Source organism: Cryptotermes secundus, unplaced genomic scaffold (assembly GCF_002891405.2).
Source record: "Cryptotermes secundus unplaced genomic scaffold, Csec_1.0 scaffold66, whole genome shotgun sequence".
NCBI lineage: Eukaryota > Metazoa > Arthropoda > Insecta > Blattodea > Kalotermitidae > Cryptotermes > Cryptotermes secundus.
Genome location: NW_019731262.1, coordinates 3,346,360 through 3,372,623, shown reverse-complemented (window position 1 = coordinate 3,372,623; position 26,264 = coordinate 3,346,360). Strand labels below are relative to the sequence as shown.

The 26,264-nt window shown below is 39.0% G+C and overlaps 1 protein-coding gene across 1 annotated transcript; it reads right to left on the bottom strand.

Annotated features, from left to right (window-relative positions):
* Positions 1–8: 8 nt before the first annotated feature.
* Positions 9–26,188, bottom strand: LOC111866686 (neurogenic locus protein delta). Its single transcript, XM_033752375.1, has 9 exons — positions 26,093–26,188; positions 23,914–24,000; positions 7,937–8,114; positions 6,407–6,526; positions 5,196–5,256; positions 4,394–4,524; positions 2,728–2,788; positions 1,372–1,502; positions 9–350 (listed from the first exon to the last, which is right to left on the bottom strand). The coding sequence occupies exons 1-9, from the start codon at positions 26,186–26,188 to the stop codon at positions 73–75; spliced, it is 1,143 nt and encodes a 380-aa protein (XP_033608266.1). The 3' UTR covers positions 9–72.
* Between the last annotated feature and the right edge of the window lie 76 nt (positions 26,189–26,264).

The following is a 26,264-nucleotide window of genomic DNA, read 5'->3' as shown; positions in this document are numbered from 1 at the left end:
GTTCTGTCTTTCAATCCTATCAATCTCATGTGTCAGGCCTTACTTGACTATAGAGTACTTGCTTAAGTTAGTTTATATAGCTTCATTATGTGCCACGTTGGCTAATATTTCACTTCTAACTTCAGAAATAGAAGGGGAAGATGTACTGGTTATGGTGGAAGTGGTTTCAGAAGTAGTAGGGGGAGCTGTGGGTGAGACGACTGCTTGCTCAACTTGTGTAGCCACCTCACAGTTTCGGCCAGTAAATCCTTCAGCACAGAGGCATCGGTAATTTCCATCTTCTTCTGTCAGACTCACACAGGTTGCCCCATTTTCACACACATCTTCATTCTTGTCACAGTATTTCAGCTCTGTGAATACACAACATGATATAAGCAAACTAAGGTCATGCAACATTTGGGGTTCTCGAGCAGTGAGTTAGATTCGTTTCTGCTGGGATGTGAAACTATGTGATCTCATAAAATGTTTATGATGTTCCTGCAGAGCAACCAGATTTCATAGTACCATGTTCCAGAAGGAAGTAAAATCTTCAGTTTAGTGTTTAATTTCAACGTCTTTTAAACACAAAATGAGGATTTCTCTGCAGACAGGGATGCAAATAAGTATTTTTGTGTGTGTGTATATGTTCACAATGAAAAGTTGCAGAAATTGGCCTGTTAGCCTTGTCATATCTGTTAGCACATAAAACATGACCACTGAATGGATTTTCTTTGAAATTTGGTATTTGGATATTTTCCTAAAATGTCTCCATTGATTCCAATTTTTGTTAAAATTGTACAAAAATAATGAACACTACATGAAATCCTACACGTATATTTGCACACATTGTGAATTTAAGTTACTAAATAGTTATCAGATTTAAATAAAAGTTGTAAAAATGAGACAAATTTTATCAGATTTAAATAAAAGTTGTAAAAACGAGACAAATTTTGTGCCCAGTTCACTTTTACTGTAAGTCATGTAGGTTTTGAGATAATTCAACAAAAGGGACCAGTGCACCAGAATTATTATGCTGTGTATAAAAAAGGTAAAACTATCCCTGTAGAGCTGTGGAGGCCCACAGGGTTGTGAGATGTTGAGGCTCCCACATTTTCTAGACAGTTCGCGCACAGATGGTGGTGAGGTCAGCCTTACACACAAGCCAGCCATTACCCCCAGGATGATTCCTGGTACTCTATGTACAGTTCCTTATTTGTTTTATCTGTTTCAATCTTTTAAGAGTACTGAACTAAAGGAAGGACCCCATCACTCCTACCTTGGGTGCTGAACAAATCTTAATAAAACTGCATGATCATTGCTTTTCCTCCTCCATGCAGAAACCCAAACTTGATATTGAAGGAAAACAGTGCTAAAATTACAAGTATATATTACCTTGGTCACACAACATACCGCCCCATCCAGGCTCACAGTTACATTCCCATGGGCGATGGCATGAACCATGAACACACCCAGGGTAAGCAAAGCACTGGTCACAGTTCTTGCCTGTCCAGCCCACCTTGCACCTGTGTTTTGAAGAAAGATATAAGAGAATATTATTAACTCTTCAATCCTTTCACTGCATGTTATTTTCTCACCATTTTTGTAAACTAATACAATTTTAAGGTAAAAATATTAAAAAATGTGTTCTCATAGAACAGAGAATGAAGTCAAATGATGAAGCAAAAGGGGATGATTATTTGTTGATGTGGACCAACATCAAATATCACAACATATGGCAGTGGATGTTTGCCTTCAGTCAAATATCGTAGCAATAGAGTTAAAGCACACTGATTATTAACACTTGCTTTCACGTTAATGATCTCTTCATTCTGTCTGGTATGATTCTGACACTGAACACCAGTTGTTTCCAAAATGAGAACTAGGTGGTTTATGATAGAGAAGTAGGAACTGAATTTTTAAATATTATTTAGGTATACTTCTGGCTTTAAAGGGTTAAATATTTGTGTAATTTAGACATGTGTATATATTTCTGCTAAGAGGATTTTTATTGGATTTTCATGATCAACTTTCAGTTGAAAATTTGTATTACTCAAGGCTGCCAGGTTGTTCTGAATACTAGACATTTTGTCCTTTTGCAAAACTCACTGCATTTATAATGTATGTATTGTAGATAAGATATACAGACAAATTAATTTGACTCACCCTGCACCATTAAATATTTTGGTCAGTGTAATTAAAGTGGTAATCTCTGGTTAAAATGCACTGCAGTATTCATACAATATATATAGTTCTCAAAAGAATAAATGTAACGGCATAAAAATATATGATATATTAGATACATGCAACAAACTTAGTTTTTTCTCAAAAGCTTCTTATTTTCGAATACTTTTAATACTTAACGATCAAAATGGGCTCCACATGTGTGAAATATGTATACACATGTATAACTAAAATTAAAAAAGTGTCATGCACAAAAACATTTTGGATGCATAAGTAACGTGCTTGAGGTGCTCACAGCAATGAGTATGAAAAACATTGCCTTCTGGGATGTGATGCTTGATAGTACTTTACAGACATTTCAGAGGAACATCTGTAATTTCTACCAGACTACATGGCATCTCATCCCAGAAGGCAGTATTCTGTATTAGTAATGTTTATAATGTAACAGTCTGACAGTATGCGTGACTGTAATGATAGTTTAGATATATTTCTATATGCTAGCATATATGTAACAAAGATAGGTTAAGGAATATTTTGTTTTTTATATAATTATACTGCATACTGTACCTGCATTCTCCTGGCTTTCTGCAGTAGCCTCTCTCTTTGTGACAGTTCTCAGCACATATGGCTGTAAGGAAAGAGTAGTAAATATTACTGGATTTGAAACTAACTGAGTTATATTTGTGTTTACATGGGCATTGTTTTACATTATCAAAAAATGTGAATATTTCAAAGTAATAAAGATAACATTACTAGAAGCAGAAAACTGGGTAGAGGAGCATAAAAGGGACCCACAGGTAAACTGCACTTCTGTGACTGATTTGGGCCTTCAACAAAACTAACCAGCCTGTGGAAGAATTAAGAATTTTGTATCAAGAAGTCATAAAAGAAACAACCAAAAATCTTCAAAAGTTGCTTTTCCCTAACAACTACACATTTAGATCTTCTGATCCATACAGTTTAGTTACAAGAACATTTTAATTTTCACCAACTACTTTTAAAAGTCTGTGTGTATGTTCATAAATTCATTGTATTAATCTATAAATATGAGAAAATAAAAATATAATTTGTTGGTGTTTGATGGTGCTTGTGTGTCTTCAGGGTACAAGGAAGTGGGCAACATCGTTGATGTTTTGGAGGTACATGCTGACTCTATCTTCAGAGTAACTATGAAGATTGAGGCAGCATGTACTTCTGAAGCATTGGCAGCACTGCTCACATCCTTATGATACAAAGACCCAAGAGCAGAATCAACATCAGAAATGAATTACCAATAAAGCCTAAAAGAGTAAATACATGGTAGTCACCAGAATGCATAATTAACACATTCAGGACTGGAGGGGCCAATTGGGCCTCTATGTTTCTATAGGGTTGTGGGCCGGGCGGGCCAATTGGCCCTTTTCTGACGCGTTATGTTGCAACCGACTATATCTCACTGTGTGGCTACGTTGCATCATAACTACTGCATATTTGACCTCGGGAATGTTTGCTAGCTTAGCCAGTAGCATGATCACGCTCATTTCCTGTCACACCCTAAAGAAAAAAGCCTTTGTTCGAGTCCAAGCTTCCACATATGAACCAGGAAGTTAGCAGTGCAACATGGATCAGAGACGAAAGCAGTTGCAGGCAAAGCGTTCTCTTGGAAAACAAGAAATATTAGATTTGTTCTCCGATGAGCTATCAGATTTGCCAACTGCTTCGTCTTCTGATAGTGAGGCCAGCCTCAGTGAAATTGACAGTGACTGGGGCCAGAGGGCCCCCCAAAATATTGCGTCCAGTGAAAGTGAGTGCTCCGATGAAAGTTTCCAGAGATATCACATGCACAAGCACTTCTAGGAGCTCTGGTAAGTGTTCTCCAAAAATTTTAGTTCATAAAATTAATTAGGAGATTTTATATTAATTTTTAAAGTGAACAGTGCACAAGTTAGGGTGCTAGGATTAAAAACCCCGGTTCCCAGGGTGATTTAAGTATTTAAACAACCGGTCTGCAATGTGTTAAAAGCTATGTACATAGTATATACTTCAGTCTATATTTTGCATGAATTTTCCTTCATTCAGTGTAAGGATACTCTAATGATGGCAATATTAAGTGCTGACAGCTGGAGAGGAAATGGTTATGACTGGTCTAGATTTCCTGCACTGACTGAACAGGACTCTAGCACAGGCTCCATTCAGTATGCATGGAATTACTCCTGACTGTTTTTGATGTATAGTTGGATAGTGTGATACATACGAGTCTGACAGAGCAGCCCTGTGTATCCTTCATGGCAGCGGCACTCAAGGGGCTTGGTACAGAATCCGTGTTGACATCCTGGCAGCACTTGACAGTCTGTGCATGTCTCTCCAGCCCAGCCTAGACGACACCTACAAATATGTTGACACTTCAAGAAGTTTTAATTCCTCTTACTGAATGTACTTTAATATAAATTAAGCATTTGGTCCAGTGAATACAGAAAACATAACTGACAGCGATAAAAACTGTAATCACAATTTCTGAATATAGATAGCATTATTTGGGATACTGTTTCATTGTCTGCCATTTGGGATTGTGAAATGTCGCATTTTCTACTTTTTAAAAAAGTGAACATTTACTGCAGTGTGTCTAGTGGCCAGCGTTCCTGGCCAGAGGTCCAGGTTCGATTCCCGGCGCTACCATATTTTTTCTGAGAAATAGTGGGTCTGGAATGGGGTCCACTCAGGCTCGTGATGATAATTGAGGAGTTATTTCAAGGAAATAGTGGCTCTGGTCTAGAAAACCGAAATTAATGGCCATGGGGATTTGTTGCGCTGACCATGTGACACCCTTTATCCACAAAAGTTGGCACTAAACTTCGCCAACAAGTGGCAGTCACTCGGTTAGTATAGTTCGCTTGCGGACTAAAATCAAGGAGTTTTGTTTTTTTGTGTGTACTGTAATGTGTGGGTGAGTGCTGTTACTTTTTACATATAAGCAGCACAAATGAGTTTTCAAAGGCCTTCAGACATTAATAAATGAGAACTCCAAGTGATCTATGATTTGATATGTATTACATTACCTGCATTCTCCTGGCCATTCACAGTAACCTCTTGTATGATGACAGTCTTCTTTACAGATGGCTGAAATGTAGGAAACAGGCGTCCTGTAGGTTTTACATATTTTATAAATCATGTTTTTTGAAGTTGGTTAACATGATTATGAAAAGAATTCTGGTGTTACAGGGACTATTTTCCAACTGTGCACAAATTCAAGGTATACATTGCCACCATGAATGAAAATTTTGACACCAATGTCATTCTCAGAAAATCTTCAAATTGAAGTCCTAGACTGAAGGAATGCAGGAGTGAAGAGCAGGTGACAACTGACATTGGACAGGTGTGTCAGGCTTGTGGAGCAATGCATGTGGGATATCTGTAACTGACCATGAAGAGTAGGGTGTTCTGGGTTTAATGCTGTGTAATCCAGGGAGGGTCCAAAGTTTTAGACGAATATACTGCCTCTGTCTTCAGTGTAAAAGAGTATGCCAAGAAAGAAATCAACAGCTTACTCTCTGACTCCAAAGATGGAGGCAATATATTCCTCCAAAACTTTGGGTTGTTTCCGGAGTGTATGACATTACAACCAAGAAAACTGTACTCTTCAAAGTCACTATCATAAGAACCTCAAATCGAGCATGCAAATGACTTTGTTTTATAGAACCAAGTCTAAGTAGCTAATCATCTGAGTATCTCTCTAATTCCTTGATGCAGAGTTTCCATCAGTTATTCAGCTGGTTAGTAAATTTCCTAAATTTATGAAATCAGCATGTTCATGTTGGCAAAAACCTGTCACTGTACCCAATCCTGAGACACTTCACACAACCAATTTATCTACGAGATGTTTTAATCTTCCCATCTGTGTCTAGGCCGACCAAGTGGGAGTATACATATATATGAACTGAACCCATGAAATGCCGTACACCTAGCCAACTTTATTTGGTCAGCTTCATGCCCCAACTGCTTTATTTCCAGGAAAATATCCCCCCCCCAGTACCCATCGAATAGGAGGCTGGGTGGGCCCCAGAGCCAGTCTGGACTCTGTGGAGGAGAGAAAAATGTCCTACCCTGCCAGGAATTGAACTCTATCTGTCCAGCCCATAGCACCATTAAATTGTTCTTAACCAAAACATGGAAATGCATATTACAAGGACATCCTAACCTCAATAATTAAATGAAGATATAATATTTACTGTAAGTTCTACAGAACCACAGTATTTCTGTTGATACATACCATCCCTACAAAACAGACCATCCCAGCCCTTATGACAGTTGCACTCAAAACTTGTGTTGCAGTAGCCATGTTGGCATCCTGGCAGCGAGATGCATTTGTTGCACAGTTCACCGTAGAAACCTGTTGACAAAACAGAAGTTAAGTTGTAGGAATAAAACAGCATCATTATATAACACTGAAACTAAAAACATAATTTTGTATTCCCTTAATCATATATTGCAATTGTGAAAATAGAGAATGTATTTATTATAATGCCAATTGCTGAACATAAAATGCTGTCACCATTTTATGCAGCTGCATTTAACAGCTTTGGAAAGATTGCTTCCTGTGTGATATGTATGGTAGTTTTGAGATTTAAAAATTAAAACAATTACTAAGAAACTGTTGCTGGGAATAACATAAATAAAAATATGTGTAATGATATAAACTTTTTATTTTACTCAGAGTTCTTGTTTGTATAATGTCTACTTTTAGAAATGCACTATGTATAATGTTCATTTTGGCAGGGAATGCATTTGCATCTCCAGGGTTAATGGCTTGGGGGGGGGGGCAAAGTTTGCAGTTCTTGTATAGATGTTGCAGTAGATGGCAATTTGGGCCTGAAGTTGTGATTGGATGAAATGAAGGAGTGGGGTGCTATCCAGTAGGAAATGATCACATGGTTAGTGAAAAGTTCTTTGATTATATTTTGATAAAAACTTGAAAAAATACTGGCCATCCCTTTTGTCACAGTTTAAAACCAGCACCTTTACTTACAAGAAAACATCACTGTTTGCGACAATGATTCTATCATAGCAGACAATTCATGATCAATTTTCATCACTACCTAATACTAAAAATCAACACATTTGACATATGTCTGCCATTTCTATAGGAACTTCAGATTTAAACTGACATTCTCTTGATGCGGCTAAAGAATTGCACACAAAATTCATATTAGTATACATTGCATTTATAAATCTCACTGTATGATAATCTGTACTGTTAACTGTGTGTGTAGTTTTTGTACTGAAGGAACGCTATGTTTACACTACACTGATTCCAACTATGTCTAAAGCTGTGCAAAATCAGAACTAAAAAAATCGAACTGTGAGAATAATGATACAGCATTTTATATTCCATTTTATCTCCACAGCAACTCCAAAAATTAATAGTATAATCTTTACTATCGCTCCATAATAAAGCAAAGTAATTTATCTCATGGAGTACAGTATTTATAGAAAAGGTGATAGTTTCTCTGTTGGTCAAGAAAGTCCATGCCTTTCATGGAATTAAAAGGTTAATTTTGTGTCTACAAGAGCCTTCCAGACTAATTCAGACTACACATGCACCTCCTGTTTCCTTAAGAACAATTTTAATACTATATTCTGATCTTAGTCAGAAAACCTGAAAGGAAGAGACAGCTTAGGAGATTGGTCACAGATCAGAATATATTCTTTTGTATACTGGAGTAAATAAGCATAAGTATTAAACAGTTCAGGCAATGATGGCTTCTTCACACAAAAATGTAAATATTTGTAGCTAACATACCAAGTTTACAGAGACACTCGCCCGGCCGTTTGCAGTAGCCTTGCAGAGGGTCGCACCCCTTTCTGCAAATGGGAACATCACACACATCTCCTGTCCACCCTCGGAGACACTTCACTTCTCCATTGTCAGTGCATACATAATGGCTGTGCTCATTCTGACTTGCAGGCACCTCACATGCCTGAAACATAACAGAAAACCCATTTAACAAATAGCAGCACTGTGCTTGGAGTGGAAACTGAAACCGTTCAAACTTTTACACTGTCACTGTTATGGATATTTAACCATCTCTTCCAGAATATATATGGTTCACTCACTGAGATCAAAGAGGTAGGCCTTTCAGAAAGAAAACTATGATTAAAAGGTAGTTTCAAATTTCAGTTTATATAAGTCAGCTTAATACTTCATGACATTTCCAGAGCAAAGTTTTCCTAGTAGGCTATGCCATTCAAATTTTTCAACAAAAATTACATATCCACTCCTCACTTCCCTATGCATATTACATGTCCCATTCTTCATATTACCCTTAATTTTATAACCCTAATAATATTTGGCGAAGAAAAAATTCAAAGAAAATTCTGGGAGAATATGTGCACTCCAGTGCAGTACACCTTTCAGTTTTATTTTATAATTATTAAATTGGTAATGCACACAATGGGCATGATTCTGAGCATTCAGAGAGCTATGCTGTAAGAAATCAAAAGTTCTTCTGGCTCATTATACTAAATGGTATCTTGTGCATATTTTATCAAATAGTACACAAATACTGTCTTATTTTATATTATTTTATCATATTTTATAATAAAGGCAAAGAAGTCCACCAGTCAAAGGTAAACAGTCACAGTTATACACAAAATTTAATTCAAAACAAACAAACTGTATTAGTTATGATACAACACATCTTTTCAAGGCAGGTGCAGAGGAGAATATTTGGACCTAAGAGGGAGTGGAGAAAAACGGTTAATAAATAGCTTCATAAGTATTATGAGGATCATTAGGTCTGGGTGGATCAGATCAGCAGGGCATGTACCACACTTGTAAATTATGAGTCATGAACACGCAATTTGGTTTTGGAAGNGTGCGTCCCCCTTTAATTTCTACTGTCGCCATACCCTACCGGTACAGGTGCGTGCTATCAGCCCCGTTCAGCCAACGAGGTCGGCCGTCGGTACCTGATATTTCCCCCATCTGCTAGAGGCATTGGAAACTACTTGGGCGGGAAATAGTTTCCTAATTTTGCTCAGAGGTCTCCTAGAGACATGAGGATCTTTTACGTGCCGTAAATCTACGACACGGGACACACGGCTTAAAGTCCCTCCTGAAGGACTTGTTCCCTGAATTCCACGACCTCCGCCGGGTTTGAACCCGCGTACCTTGAGTCATGAGGTGGGAACGTTACCCCTAGACTACGGAGGCTGCTACGTTTGTACCTTCCTACCAGACTGTGTAGCTCATACAGATCATATCTCAGAATATCGTCATCTTCGGGATAATTACCATTCAGGGTCCATAAAAGTTGGGCAATATTTTGAATAGCTGAGCAACTATTAGCTTTTTAAAACCTATCACGTTGACCCGTACCTATTAAAGGCCCACCAGCATCTGATTGCAATTTCCCGCTGCATACCCTAATATGAAAATAATGCCATCCAAAACATCTAAGAAAACGCGTATTCTCCTTATGTCAGATACAAGCCGAATACCGAAACGCCAGCTTCCATGCACTTCGTGAGTGATTACGATGGAGTTCAGATTCCGTCACCGAACTGCTTGGTATGCTTTGTGGGAAAACGGCTTAATATAAGTGGGTGTAGGGCTTGTCTCAGTGGAGCCGTTTGTTATACTGCATTTTCCGCCTTGCGCTGCCACTAGAAAAGCGTAATCCATGTTATATCGAGAACGTTATGATTTTCATAGACGAGGTAGTAACCGGAAATGACAAGAATCACTGAAAGACTATCGCTAACAAATAAAATATGATAAACAGGTAATTTTTACTGCCATCAGAGTGCAGTATACTGCTGTCAGTAGCTGATTGTATGTAGTTTTTGGTATGAAGATAGTTCCGACCAAAATAATGAGCAGAACATGGATACCTTCTCGATGTTGATGATAACCGGATATAAGAGTGTCATAGTTCTAGTTCTCTGTAAACAATGCGCAGGCGGACGGGGGACGCGCGCGCACGCACACACACACACACACACACTTTCTGAAATTTTCCATCACTGAGCTTTCCATAACCCTAGTCACAACAGAAGCGTTCACATGTCTAATATCAACGATTTAATCCAAATAACATCATTATATTATTTCAAGCAATGCAGAAGTATTTCAATTAATATTACGAAGTATGTGATTGCACAGCAAAGACTTTCAAATCTTGAAATTAAAATATCGACAAACATGAAATACAAGTACGAATATGAACTTAAAAATTAATAGTATTTACAATCAACTTTGGGATGCCTGAGGGCAGAGGCTTGGAGCCCAGGAGCGGCCAAGTGCCCCTCTTTCCACCCCGCCAATCATCCGTGACCTGTCGTAAATATGGGTTACGTTCGTCATCTATCTAGAACAGTGCTTCTCAACCGCCGGGCCGCGGCCCAGTAGTGGGCCCTGGCATCAATTATACTGGGCCGCAGGAGGCTCTTCTGGAATTTGTCATTTTCATTTTCTAAGCATTTTTCATGAATAAATATTTTATAGTGGAAATATTCTGAGGAGAATAATATTTGTGTCGAGAAGCTCAGACACAGAACACCTAAATCTGTGTAGCAAATGTCAGTGACCAAGCCGCATATTTTTAAACATGGAAGTATTAATGAATGATCGGGAATTTTCAGACATCAAAATCTATCAACATTCGGGAAAGGCAATACCGATGTTTATGACCGGTCATAAAAATTGACTGCAAGCCGATTACAACAATGGGCGGCATATCCTCTGTTCTCAGAACTGAGCGAAATAACATCTGTGTTGCAAATGTCAGTGACCAATCAGCAAGGAAGTATAAAGAAAATGTTTCCACTGAATTTGAAGATCAAGGCAGTCTGTATCCGGTTCTCAAATCTAGTAATACTGAATACTGTTTCTTCGCTAGTTCGCATTGCAGTGTGTAAGTGCTTGTTTCGAAACCTGAGTGATTTAAAATTTAATATGAATAAGAAACATAGGACTTTGTTTAATTTTGGTGTTAAGAAATCTCGTATTAAAGGTGTTTTTGACGCAACACGTAGTGATTCATCCACCTCAAGCCTACATAGCGATCTCCAGGATCCTGGGTAGCCAGGCTGGCGTATCTCAGCGACATATTTTCTTACATGAACGAGTTGAATTTAAAACTTCAAGGTCCAGATACAACAATATTTAATGCTTGGAACAAGATCGAATCATTCAAAAAGAAACTCAAACTCTGGCTTAATGTGATTGCAGAAGGAAACAATGAAATATTTCAGTCGTACTCAGATTATATTATGGAAGCAGATGATTTCTATTCATAGAATTCAATTTCAGATATTATTGCAGCCCACTTGAAGATGATGTTGTTGTCGTTTGAAAAATATTATCCCGAACATGAGGATCCCTGGAGGCAAAATATGTGGATTGTGAAACCTTTTGTTGAATACAAAGAGACAGCCCTTTCCCACGAAAAAACCCTTAAACTTATTGAATTACCATCGGACAAAGGACTGGAAAGTACTTTTAATACTACGAGTAATTCGAAATTCTGGATAAGAATGAAAAATGAATATCCAAAGTTACATGAAATAGCAGTGAGTGTTCTTCTTTGTTTTTTCAGCACATATCTTTGTGAAACTGCATTTTCTGCCATGACTGTGTTTAAAATGAAACAGAGGAACTGCCTACAACTTTCTGACTGTCTCCGTTTGGCTCTCACTTCAATTTATCCCAGAATTAATAAGCTAACGGACGGAAAACAGAATCAGAAGTCTCATTAGCCTAACTAAAACCTTCCAAATTCAGTTGTGATAAAAGAAACTAAGTTTAACTTTCCAACTTATAATTGCTGTGTTAAAGTGCTGGGTCTTTAAAATCAAAATATTAATTAGTGTTGGAAGTAGTGTTTAGAACTGAGAGATTCATACATTTTTATTTATCAAATTACATACTTTACACATATAATTATTTGGCGTGTGTATGTGATAATAAGTGTTTCGCCGGCAAGTTGACATCCTTCTGCTTCTTCCCCTAGTCAGCTGACTTTTATGGTGAGTTACAATGCATAAATATTTTTCTCACTGCCGCTTTTTTCAAACCAACATCATTAAAATCAATTTAATAATACAATAATCAATTTTTCGCTGAATAACATAAGTTTTGGTGATCAGCATGGGATAAGTCAATGACAATTAGCACAAATTAATTTAATGATGTTGGTCTGAGGAAACTACAAAATGCTACAAGATTTCATTAGTATATGTAATTTTATGTTTATCAACATGCCACACCGTATACATAAGTGTACTAATTTTTTCCCTTGGCACTACAGCCCCAGTGGGCCTAGGCCTACCTCCATGAACTCCGTTCACTTCGGGTTTTCTAGATCTTACACATACGGTAGGACTCCTTGGGCGAATGATCAGCTCGTCTCAAGGCCTCTACCTGTAGACAAACACAGAAAAACGCACACAAACATGCATGCCCTGAGTGGGATTCGAACCCACGATCTCGGCTTCCGAGCGAGCGAAGACAGTGCATGCCTTAGACCGCTCGGCTACCGTGACCGGCAAGCGTACTAATACTCTTTATGATTATGCTGTATTTAATTACTAATATTATGTTAGCTTAATGCATGAACTTTAACAAAACTGGAAGGGTAATTACGAGTAAATTTGTTGGGACTGGGCGCTCGTCTTATAAAAAAAGAACTTACTGGGCCGCGGTCTCATAAAGGTTGAGACCCAGTGGTCTAGAACACGTCAGAGAGGTCGGCTCACCCGTCAACGTTACATCCGGCGATGCAACAAGAACGCCGCAGTCGCAGCTAATAAGACAGCATAAAGTGATTATTTGCCGTATAAACAAAAACTGTTTAAAAATTCACTTAACGATTTACGTCGTTTCTACATTCGAAAGAACACCCTCTTTATGCGAGGAATGCTGCTATTCAACAGATATTTCAATTTATGCACATGTTTTGCTCTCGAGCACTCCATTTTAGTATTCGGTAGACCCTGAGTTCAATTCTTCGTCCGTATACCCTCTATCATCAGAGTTTTGCTGTTTTACTCAGTGTTTCCAGGCAAATGCTGATACAGTAACCTTAAATTATGCTACTGCTTTTTTCCTCGTTCTCTTCGGTTCATTATTCACTAAACGTCCTTTCATTCGCCGTATAATCTGAGCTTCTGAGAGCGCCATTAAAGAAACCAGAAATCAATGAGAGGGCGATCTTTTTCCTTGAAATTTAAGGGACTGGGGAGGAAGCGGTCATGGCATATTTCAAGTCTATTAACCCGGCACTCACTTGAAGGGGGGGCTGAAATCATGAAACCTCGATATACTTGGTGTTTCGGCCGAGATTCTTACCAATGTGAGCAGACAGGTTCATCACCGCGCACAATAAAGCACGACCCTCAGTCAGCTCCATTCACCTCCCATCCGTTGTAACCAGATTAAGGCTCATTTCAATATCAGCATCTCATCTCCTTCTCGGTCTTCTAAGTAGACGTTGTTCAAGAAATTTTCCAATCAAAATACTGTGCATATTTCTTGTCTCCCCCATCCTAGCATACGTACAGCCTATAGCAACAAGAGACTAGTGGGTAGGCGATTTGCAAACGCCAAGGGTATATTTTAATACTTATAAATGAGAATACAAAAGACGTTGATCCTCTCCTTAGAGCACAGAATAAATAAAAACTCACCTGTTTTTTCCATTTTGGGACATACCTAGCAGGTATGACGACAGCCGGTAAAACCGCGAGGCACACGAAGAGTGCCAGGAACGTCCGTGACATCGCAGCAGGAGAGTCAGGACGTGCGTTGCCGAGAGACTGAAGAGGACATCTGTTCTCATACCCACCGGAGAGCCAGTGACCTGAGCCGTCCTCACACTAGACCTACTTGTCTTGCTGTCATGGTTAGCTTCAGTCCACATTTCGGTTCTTTCAGACTGCCCAATATCAACACAAACACGTCACGGTGCCAATGACCGCTTAGCGAAGGCACAAGTAAACTTGGTAACGGGCTCCGTCTCGTTAGAATAAAACAAGTCAGTCTTACACCGAATTCTGTCTTCTGGGATATAGTGCCATGTAGTCCGCTGAAAATCAACCGACGTTTCGGAGGAACACGTCACCTCCATCTTCAAGGTCGAAGGATAAGCCAAGTGAGAAATCAGTATGAATGAGGTAGCAAGCAGAGCCAGAACGATTGCGAAGAGTTCTGTATTCTAGGATATAACGTCATGTAGCCCGTTGAAAATCAACCGACGTTTAGGAAACGTCGGTTGATTTTCAATAGACGACATGTCGTTATGTCCCAGAAGACAGAGTTCCTCATACCCACGGCTGTGTGAATCTCAGATCCTACGCAGTCTTATAATGTTGAGACCAAATAATTGTGAGCCATATTCCATTTTCATTCCCATATTTTTTACTCCCGATTTGATCAAGAGGAGGGGAAACACTTTTTACATATGATCACGTGAATTTTGAGGGGGCCTGAATGCACCTGGTACAACATCTTTGGCAGAAGCACAAAAAATGGCTTCGCCATGAACGTGTAACTACAAAGATATATTAATAACAACAACAACTTCTGAGAAAAACTAATCATCTACGTGGACCGAACAGAAAACGACTCATCCAAAAGGTCTTCTAGTATTGTGTGTGTATTCGTTGCTGCAGTAACGTTTTTATGTGAAGGACGCCGTTGAGATAAGCTCAGGTGCCATGATGTACATACCAAGTTTCATAAAGACTGATTCAGGCATTCAAAAGTTGATAAGGAGGATTCATAGACACAGACAGCATGGTGATCTCGCAAGCGTACTTTTCTTTTTTAAAAATAAGGAAATGGTGTTTGGTGAAAAATACAATGTCTCAGTCTATGTCATTTCCTTACAGTGGATGAACAAATTCCACACCCCTACATAACAAGTAAAGTACTCTTTGATTTGAGCGGTGACTATGAAGAGTACCATCTTTTGGTATATAATTCCATGTAATCAGGCAAAAGTTCACTGACGTTTCAGAGTAACATACTGCCACGCTCTTCAATTTTTATCTGCTTCTTGCGGTCATTTATTTAGCCTACTTTTTGAACCCGAAGATGGAAGCAGCTACAAGACGCTGCTGCCAGAAAGTAGGACTCTTCAAGTAAAATAGAGTTATATTTCATTCTTAATATTTTGAACAGGAGACAGCAAGATGAATGTTTTGAACTGAATGGTAACAACCATTTCCAGAATTTATCTGCCCGCAATTCATTCCATATATTTGATTGGTGGGATATTCGTATCCTTCCGCCTATGCCTAGTTGTTCGCGGTAAGGCAGGTAGTTCACATGACAACCCATGAACTGTAAAGGCTCATGGTTTGTGATTCCGTAACGTGTTCCTGGCTTTGTGATACTTCCAACAAGCACGTAACGATGAACGGGATTTGTATGAACCGTAATTGTCGCTAGTAAAGAGAATGGGTATGGGCTGAAGGACCTCGGTTCGATACCCGGAAGGAGCAGACACTTCTCCCGTCACCAACCCATACGGACAATACCTGGGGCCTACACATCTGCCCCATTGATATGGGAGCTTCATTGTTTCCTGGGATAATGCAGACGAATCGTGAAGCTAATCTCTCATCTCCCAGTGCTTTGGTTAATTCATCGTGGAACTGTACCTACATTCTTCAATGTGTCCACGGCGTAAGGTAAGGTAAAGTTGTCCATGTGCTTAATTAATTAAGCACTACGCCATGAAGGCATATGGGGAGTGGATTTATAGATCCACATTTTCTTGACCTCGGCACTAGCTGGAGGTGAGTGGTCAGTTTCACGCCCCTGCCGGTTTACCCCCGGTACCCATTGGATAGGAGGCTGGGTTGGTCCCAGAGCCGGTCTGGACGACATGGAGAAAATTCTTGACCCTACCGGGACTTGAACTCTGACACCTCGGTCGTCCAGTCCGTGGCCAGTCGCTATACCGCCTACGCTATCCCGGTTCTATCTCCATGGAGTGGAGCTTGAAAATTTGCTTATGATTTATGTTTCAGCCGAACTGTTCGTCTTAGAAATTAAGGGTAGAAGAATATTCTTTTTAAAAATACTCAATTTTTTAATTATTATTTTTGTACTCCCCTCTTTTTAATCTGTATTTTTTTTTTAAATACAGGAGAGATAAATGCCTAACTTGTCCCCACCATGCCAGCATCTGTGGGGAACGTCGCCTTTACATCTTATCATGGGGAATGGTGTATGATGGTTAAGAACAATGAATTAGGAGCCATACAGAGGGAAATGGCCGTGGCCTATTTCAATGAGCTATCCAGTTCTTTCCTTGATGGGGTATGGAGAGCCACGAAAACGCAAGCCAGTGTAACCAGCCAGGTGAGTAAAACTGAACTCAAATATTCTGGTAAGAGCTTTATAACAATTGAGTCTAACCTATTTTCTGAAGTCTGGGGAGTTATTTCGTAAAGGTAAATGCAAGTTTCGTATTTGTCAAAATTATGAAGATGGTAACATCAAGAAGTGTGAGCATGTAGCATGGAGAGAACACATAGAAGACGTACGCGTTCTTATAACGACAGCATTAAAACGGATCTTGATGATATAGGTTTTAATTGGATTCATCTCGCTAAGGATAATGTCCAATGACAAATAACCTTCAGATTACATAACAGGCAAGGAGATCCTTCAACACCTGAAAGACTATCAGCTTCTCAAGAAAAAATTATCGTGGAGTTATTTATTTAGTTATGAGCCGACGAAAATTACTATAAACTTCAGCGACCAAATGTGTGCTTATCCAAGAACGGAATTCACATTGTGATTAGGCAGTTGTGCAGCGACAGTGGCCTAACTGTACTGGCCTGCTGCCTAGAGACCCACTTTCTTGACTTAATAACTCGACAAAGAACAATTCGCTCACTAGAATAACAAAACACTTCGTAATTCCTCGAATCCCTGCTCGTTAATAAGTGAATATCCTCTTCATCGAGGATTATATGATTGGAAATGAAAATCAACGTAAACATTTAGTGAAAAACTAGAATTTCTACAGGTGTGTTCTAGCCAATAAAACCAAGAAGTTACACATTTATCTCACCTATGCATGCTACGTGTTTCACCTATTTCATCTTCCTCGATTTAATGGCGATATAAACCAGGTGATGATCCCTTTGTCACGATAACACTGTGACCGCAGAAACGACCTCCAGAAATGGAGGGTAGCTATAAATACAGAAAAAAAAACAGACAATCGTGGACACAGAAGGATTAAGCAGGGCATCTGACCCCGTCCCCCATATTCTGAAAAGAAAGAAAGAAAGAAAGAAAAATCTATAAAAAATTAAATGTACCGAATATTAATATAAAAATTATCCATTTTTTCAACATAGAGATCCACAAAATATTCTTAAACAGCTTTACTGTAAGTATACCAGCAAATTTCTGGACTCCTTCCCATTCCACCGGAAGGACTCTTGGTGGCACCCACGGACCTTGCTCATCTCATAAACATGTAACAGTACAATATTTTGAACTTACTCTTGAGAAAACTGTTAATAAGTCGAGTCAATTTAGCTTCGTAATGTCAATCAGTTACCCTCTTTAGACAGTTACGTGAACGGGACATGCATACAACCGTTTTTACTCAAGAAGACAACGGACGTTACGTGTGATCATAAGAACGTGCAGTAAGCGAATACGTATTTCATCATTTCCATTCCATTAATTAAAAGCTGAAACACACACGCACATATTGTAACTTTATGTGTGCTTGATGTGAGTGTGAAATTTGACCTTTCACCCTTAGGGAGCAACAAGGGCTGAGAGTGTTTGAGATCGAAGTGTTGAGAAAGTTCGGACATAGCGTGAAAACAGCAGGAGGAAGAACACGTAAGAGTGACGGGCTTCATAATTTGTACTCTTCACGAAATATTGGGTCGACGAAATCAAGGGTAAATGGACTGGACACGTGTCACGTATGGGAGGCGAGAAATGTACAGAATAGTTTAGTCGGAAGCCCTGAAGGAAAGATACCCCTTAAGAGATTTAGGAATGACATCAGAATAACAGTAAAACGTATCCTAACGAAAATAGAAAGGCTTAAAAATCCTTTCTACGAGTAAATTGGTATTCGCGACTTCAGGTATGTTTTCTTTTGTTTCCTTGTGGTTTGAATTACAACAGTCACTATTTATACTAAGAAAAAAGGTAAAGCTATCCGTGAAGACCCATAGGGATGTGAGACGTCGAGGCTCCCACATTTTCCTTAGACAATCCGCTCATAGATGGCGGCAAGGTTGTCAGCCTTACGTGCAGGCCGCCCGTTACCCCCTAGGAAGATTCCTGGTACTCATTTCCCTCATTTCTGTTAGAGGCTGAGTCGACCCCGGGGCCATACTGCGGCTGGGAGGATTGAGTAAATTGAAAAATTCCACCTCATCAGAACTCGAATCCGCGACTTTCCGGCTTGTAGCATAGTGCCTCAGCCAACTATGCTATCGCGTGCCGCCATTTATACTAAAACAGAATCGAATAGTATGGTAAATGAATCGGAAACTACTTGTATGGAAGTGATCGTGGCCTCGGGGTATTATTGTGTAATGTGCCTTGAGGGACTGACTAAAACGACGAAAATTCTCAATTAGGATGACTGGTGTCACGGTCGGAATTTGCACCAAGCAATTCCCGATTACAGGTCTAAGAGTGCTACCACAGTGCCAACATGCTTGGTACTTCCTTCTGGCATTTGCTGGAGAAGTAACTTCTTGAACACTCAACAGATGGTACGCTGCACAGGGGGGGCCCTGTTTCTTTCACATCCACTTCCCATGTTATTTATCTTAACATGAAATCAAATAAAATAACCAGTCTCTTTTGTGAATATAAGATATATCAGCTTTCAACCCATCATGGGTTCTATGCTACATATTACTAGACCTTATCATTGGGAGCAGAGTGGAAATTGTGCATACACGTGCTCCCATCTAAATGTCAGATTGGTAGGTAGTGGTAAAACACTATAGCTGGGAGCATAAAAAAACATTATACTCTCACAAACTACATTTCAGTATGTGATCTTCCAGGTTATGACAAACCACACTTGGTTACCAGCATTTTGAAGGAATCTGTTCCCTTGTTCCTCTAACCTGAAGCCAGAGGAAGTAGGTTCATCTGAAATGCTTGTAACCAAATACCAGATTGCACTCTGAATCTCTTACAATGAAAAGCAAAAATCTCATACTTTGTATTAGTATATCAAGTGCAATTTAGTTTTGTCAGGATTTTATAATTCCTGGCCATACTTATGCATGCTGTAGCAATCCCCAACATAAATGGAAGAATGTAGCACTACTGTCATATCATATGAAAACCAAATGGTGATATGAGTAGCTGCAAGTTCAAGTGGCCAGAATAAAGTCAGGAAAATCGTGGCAGAACAGAACTTGCAAGTAAAATATACAACCATCAATATACCTGGAAAACAGTTGGCCAATGCCGTTTTAAAGATGGTTCCTGAAGCTCACAAAGCTCATAAAATTCTGGTGGGACTGTAGGTATACAATGCAAAATCAGACCCCTTCTTTATTACCTTGCAGTATGCATATTTGTAGCCGGTCACGGTAGCCGAGCGGTCTAAGGCATGCACTGTCTTCGCTCGCTCGGAAGCCGGGATTGTGGGTTCGAATCCCACTCAGGGCATGCATGTTTGTGTGCGTTTTTCTGTGTTTGTCTACAGGTAGAGGCCTTGCGATGAGGTGATCACTCGCCAAAGGAGTCCTACCGTATGTGTAAGATCTAGAAAAACCGAAGTGAACGGAGTTCATGGGGGTAGGCCTAGGCCCACTGGGGCTGTAGTGCCAAGGAAATGCATATTTGTAAAAATTCAGCAGTTTGCTGGTTGGCTTTCTTACTAGTGCGACCTGTAATCCAGAAGTGATCTATACTGACCAAGAGACTGCTGCTTGTCGGCGAAGTTAGTGCCAACTTTGGCGGACAGAGGGTGTCGTGTGGTCAGCACAACGCATCCCCACAACTGTTACTCTCGGTTTTCTAGACTGGGGCCGATATTTCCTTGAAATAGCCCCCCAATTATCCTCATGAGGTTGAGTGGACCCTGTTCCAGACCCACCATTTCTCAGAAAATCTGGTAGCGCCGAGAATCGAACCCGGGATCTCCGAAATTGAAGCCAGGAACTCTGACCACTAGACCACAGAGACGGTCAATCCGACATAGCAAATTAATTGAGAAGTACCTAAAGAAAATGTAATAACATTTCAAGATACATAATAAAATAGAATAACAAATTTATTTTATGTGAAATATCCAAAGAACAAAATATGACCATGACCATAGTATCCCAGAAATGAATATTTTAGGAGTCCTCAAACGTTTCAGGACAGAATGGTGAAATATAAAATATCTATATCTCACCATTACTTCTTAGTTAAACACATTCCTCCACATCTGATATGGTAATATGCATCAAAATTTTCAAACTACTGGTGTAACTAATAATTCTAAGATACCACAGTCCTAGGTTCAGTGCAGCTACCCAGTTACAATAAAGCGCACAACTTACATGAAGATTTTTATCAATGATAATTCGTAAGTGTGCAAGGTAAATTATTCATTGATAAATGTCATCACCACACAAAGAGTAGATTACATTCTGCCATTTTTTTTTGTGGGTGGCTCAAAACCGTTTGAGAAATTAAGTGTACACTGTCAGCTGGGACAGTGACTATTTTCTTCTTCACAGCATCTCGACCATCTTTGAGCACCACCCAGTCTCATACATAATGGGTACTGGGGGCTCTTTCCCCAAGGGTAAAGTAGCATAGACATAAAGTATACCACTCATCTGAAGGTTAAGAATACATGGACCTCTACCTCCATTCTTCTTGTGGCCTTATGCTGGTGTGGTACTTAATTAAGCATAGGGAGAACTTTAATTTCACAACATAAATTGACGTATTTAATGATGGTGTGAATTGCAGACATGGTATTAAATGACATGATCAGCGAATAATGGATTTAAAGGGACATGGAAGGAAGTGGCTGTGGTCTAATTTAAGGCAGCATCCTGACATCTGCCTTGAGGGGTGGACTACACCACAAGAATCGTCAGTCAGGATGGTTAATCTATGGGCAGGGACTTCAACCCAGGACCTCCTGAATATGAAGTATGAATAGTGCCCACATGACTGCAACATTTGGTTATAAGGGTGAAAAAATGATGACACCGTTCTACTGAACAATACATATAATACTAGAGACTTGATTATATGGACCCATGAACAGTTCTGGTAATTTCAACGGCAAAAGCCAATATAACATGGCAGGCATTGAATGACATACCTCTGAACAAGGAATGAAACAGATAAGTAAAGTTCTTACTGCAGGGCAAAGCTAATAATATGAGGGTTGGAACTTTAATAGTGGCAACACTGCTGTAGAGATGCCATGCAACGGAACCAAATAATGTTGCTTATACCACACATCAGTTACATACCTGCCTTACCTCAGAGAAAATGGACTCTTCCTTCCCACATCATGTGCATGCGCAGTGATGAGAAGAACAGAGCCTCATGTTAGCTGGCGGTCTAATGTAGTGTTGTCACGATGTTTTCGAAACAGGAACAACAGAGTTGGATAAAGACTGAATGTGCCAGAGGCTGTACAGCACGAGTGTCATCAAGGTCTTCAAGAGGCTTGCGGGAAATCTGCATTGACTTACAGAACAATTGCAAGGTGGGTAAAAGCCTTCAACGAGGGACGCCAAAATGTGGCAGACATGCGTTGGCCAGGGTGTCCTAGTGTCAGTGAAGAGGTGTATGCTCTTTCCACATTACTGGAGAGTGATCGACGCCATACAATTCGTGAGCTGGCCCAAGACAGGATTAGTGCATATGACTGTGCTTCACATTCTGAAGGAACGCCTGGGCATGAGAAAAATTGCATCACGATGGGTTCCACATTATTTGACATAAATGCAGAAATGGCTACGATACGACGTTCCCTGACAGCAGACTGCCAATGCGCAGTATTACTGTTCATTTTTGGAACACAACCTGAGACCAGCTTTGAGAAAGAAGCGGCGACACTTTCTGCAGAACCCATCCATCATTTTTCAGGAAAATGCTTGGCCGCACGCAGTGCAAGCTGTGGCTGATTTGTTCAATTGATGGGGCTGGGAAGTGCTGTACCATCCATCATACTCCCTGGACTTAAGCCTTTGTGACTTCGACTTGATTCCTAAGATGAAGGAATCATTTTGTGGCATTCGCTTCAGAGCTGTTCCAGAGATTCTTCAGCCAGTAGATCGCTCCATTCGAACTATCAACACAACAGGCGCTGCTAATGGTATCCTATGACTTCTACATCGCTGTCAATGGGTTGGACACAATGCTGGTGACTACACTGAAGGACAGTAACACTTCGAAACATGCATTTATTTTGTATCAGTTGTAAATACGAGTAAATAGTTGCCACTATTAAAGTTCCACAAGCGCACCTGGATGAAGGTTTCATTGTTCTGAAAGTCAGTTCTATAATTCCCATTTTAAAACACTGATCAAGAGGTGACTGCATGTGTCTTGGTTTTATTTTTATCATACACTCTTACTTTTCCTTATATACCTATACACTATACACATACTTTTTGTTTTCTGGGTATTTTTCATGTTCATTATTAATGATTATGCAACATGATCTGTAATGAGCATCGCCACTATTACCTCACTCAAAATAATTTTCAATAAATGGTATACAGTACTAGTGTGTTGTTTTATGAACAGTGAAAACAGGTTATTTCTGGCGTTTTATGTGCTTTATAACTGCATACAGAGTTACAAACACAGAGAACAGTACCCAAAAAACACAGCTAATACTGCTTACCAATATTAACTAAGAAATATTATGACCACCCAGAAAAATCTGCATTGCAATGTGGTTTACACTTTTCCTGTTGATGGTGGTTGCTCACGTTTTAACATTCTTGGTGTCTTTGACTCACATGTAAAATCTGTGACCTTCAGAACATGTTTCGCACCCATGTAAATAAATTTCCCCTGCAATCTGAGAAACAATTTCTGTTGCTCATGGTGATTGCTTATATTTAATAACTTGGATTCTTGGATGCAAACACCCAATCTTTTTTTTGCAACATACTACACTACCATGAAAAATAAGAAAATATATGAAAGGCACATATTCACTGACATCACAATGCTAGTACTTTATTTATGGGGGAAACTCTTGATTCCCATGTGCCTCTTTTTGACACAGGAAAAAAAGAACTATACCAGGGTCATCTCTTCAAGAACATTTTTGTACATGCAACTTTCTTTTTACAACATGCCACTTTGAATATATGGGTGAGGCAGATGGATGTTTGGTTATTACACATACAGATGTTAAGAATATGCCTCACAGAATATACCTAAAGGTTCATATAATCATGACTCTATTGTAACAAGATATAATACTCATATATGGTTTGTCAAATTCAAGATATAACATATTGGAAAGGTGATATGTCAGAAATAAGTATCCAAGAATCACACCAACCTTCAATTAAAGTTCATCTTGCAGCAACTTTACACATGTTTACATATTATGTACACAGTTTACATTATAAAGACAAACTTCACCAGTCATGCAGCATTGTCTGGAGATGTAATCACCTTGAAACACTTTATCATATAAAATCTGAAGCTTTCATGACAGTTAAAGCTGATAAAATTCTTTTGAGCTATAAGTCATGTCAGTGGTTAAAAATTACCAATGTTGCAGGGACCATCTCTGTCCCAATCACCACCTTTACAAGGACAGACATATCAAACCCTGATAATGGGGACAGAGATGGTCCCTGAATTGTCAGTAAATTTTAATCAATACTGCTGAAAGCCCAAGAGGATTTTATCAACATTTATTATAACATGTAAGAATACCATCTTTCCCAGAAAGCTCTGTGTTTTAAAGAAATTATTCTTACATCCTGAATGCTCTAGGATGATCAATAAAAATAGACTTAAAGAACTGATTTTCTGACTGCCCCCCCACTGCTTGTCTGGAAAAATTTCTGGTGTCACCCATGTATTGCATCATACCAACATATTTCTTAGAAATGCAGATATGCAGAATTCTGTGTGCACTAGACTATTCAATAGAAATGTTACAATTTCAAGGCCCGTAACTTGGACAGCCTTCATCTATTTAACCAAAGTTTGTAAATACATATCCATTACTCCACCAATATTCCATATAACCTTTAATGTCTCATGTGGAAAAGCTCTGTCCTACAGGCAAAAATATATGTGCAGACCAATGACTAAAAAGATACTCTACTCAGTCCCTGAGTAACTGCTGTAAAACCACATGCATGATACCCTGAATACAAAAATGTTTACTATTCAATAGTATATCAAACACAGACAACCCTCTGACCTAAGCAATAGCTGTGTTCCCAAGAGTGGATGTGCTACTTCAAATTGTGCTGACTAAAATTTTTGCTCATTTCAAGTACTCCATTTTCGCTGCCTTCAATTTTGATTGGAAAATGTGTAATTCAGATATCTTTAATATCATTCATAGCCATTTATGAATCATTTTTTTTTAAATAATTCAATTGTTTTTATTAATCACTAAAAATGAATGAAAGAGGCAATATGAAATCATGTTAACATGAAATTCACATAAGATGAAACTTTTAAGTCAGGTGATGTCTGTATACTCAATTTCATAAGGTTACACAAAATGGAAGTAATGTACAGGTGTACTTTGAACACAACAACATAAAGCCAAATCACAAACTATGAAAATGCCAGAAGACTAATTCTACTAGTGCCTTTACTTTGGAAGAAATATTATCACATATACTTTAGGAAACAGGGACAGACGATAATCATAACAGTATACTGGGTGGCCCAAAAATGACATTTTTTAAAAGGGTACAAATAAACACCAACTTGGAATGAAACACATATATATTATGTAAAACACATGCAAGTGTGTGCCTAAAAGTATTTATTCAGTTTAGTTGACCTATTACACACAAATGTATTTTCCATTTTGAATTTTTAAAATAGGCATTTTTACATCATGTTACCAACCTTTTGAAGTGTTAACCCAATGCTGCCTGAATGAAATTTGTTGGCTTACCATGCTTTGAATGACTTAAACACTTGGCATACAACAACCATAGAGAATGGTTTCAGTCTCTGTAACTACTGCATCAGAGAACTGAAAATGTGTGGCTTCTTGTACACAAGGCAACATCTCATAAACCACTCACCCACCAAAACAATGTGTTCAAGCCATAATCCAAGAATATGAGGTCCCATTCAACATGATTCTAATAAAAGAAATTATGACTGAAGTGTCTGTAATTGGTCTTGCGGCTGTTGACTCGGCACATTAATAATAAAGAATTGAATTGAATTATTATTATTATTGATATGTATGGGTTGAAATTCCCACTTCCGACGGTCTTAACTTACTCATTGGAAATCATTACTTTCCCCGACGCTAAACCTGAAAACACTGCCAACTATTTTCGTTTTTTAGAAAACAATTTGGATACCAATAATTTTCGAGTAATTATGGTTGGGGACTTTAACGCCCCTGGTTTCGACTAGAAAAGTGGTCTATCTCTGTCCAATTCCCATTATTACTCTAAACTTATGGAAGATGCGATCTACAACTCCACGTGTCTTCTTACTCTTAACCAGTGCACTGACACTGTCAGTAGCAGCTATCTACTTGATTTAATTTTTTCTAACTTAAGCGACATAAGTATTACTCCTGTTGATCCTGGACTAAGAAAGCCTGACAATTATCACCCCCCTCTGATTATCAATTTTTGTCTGCCCCTTGCCACTTGTATTCAAAATTATAGATATTCATACCGTAAATTTTCGTCTGGGGATTATGCATTGCTTTTTATTAATCTTTCAACTTACGACTGCTCCTGTGTGTATGGTACCACCTCTGTGGATTCTGCTGTCACTGGCCTCAATGTGGCTGTTCAAGATGCCATGGAACATGCAATTCCCCATGGCATCATAAACACTCATACAAAATTTCCACATTGGTGTTCTAGTTCCTTAAGGTATTATATGAGGAAAATTATTA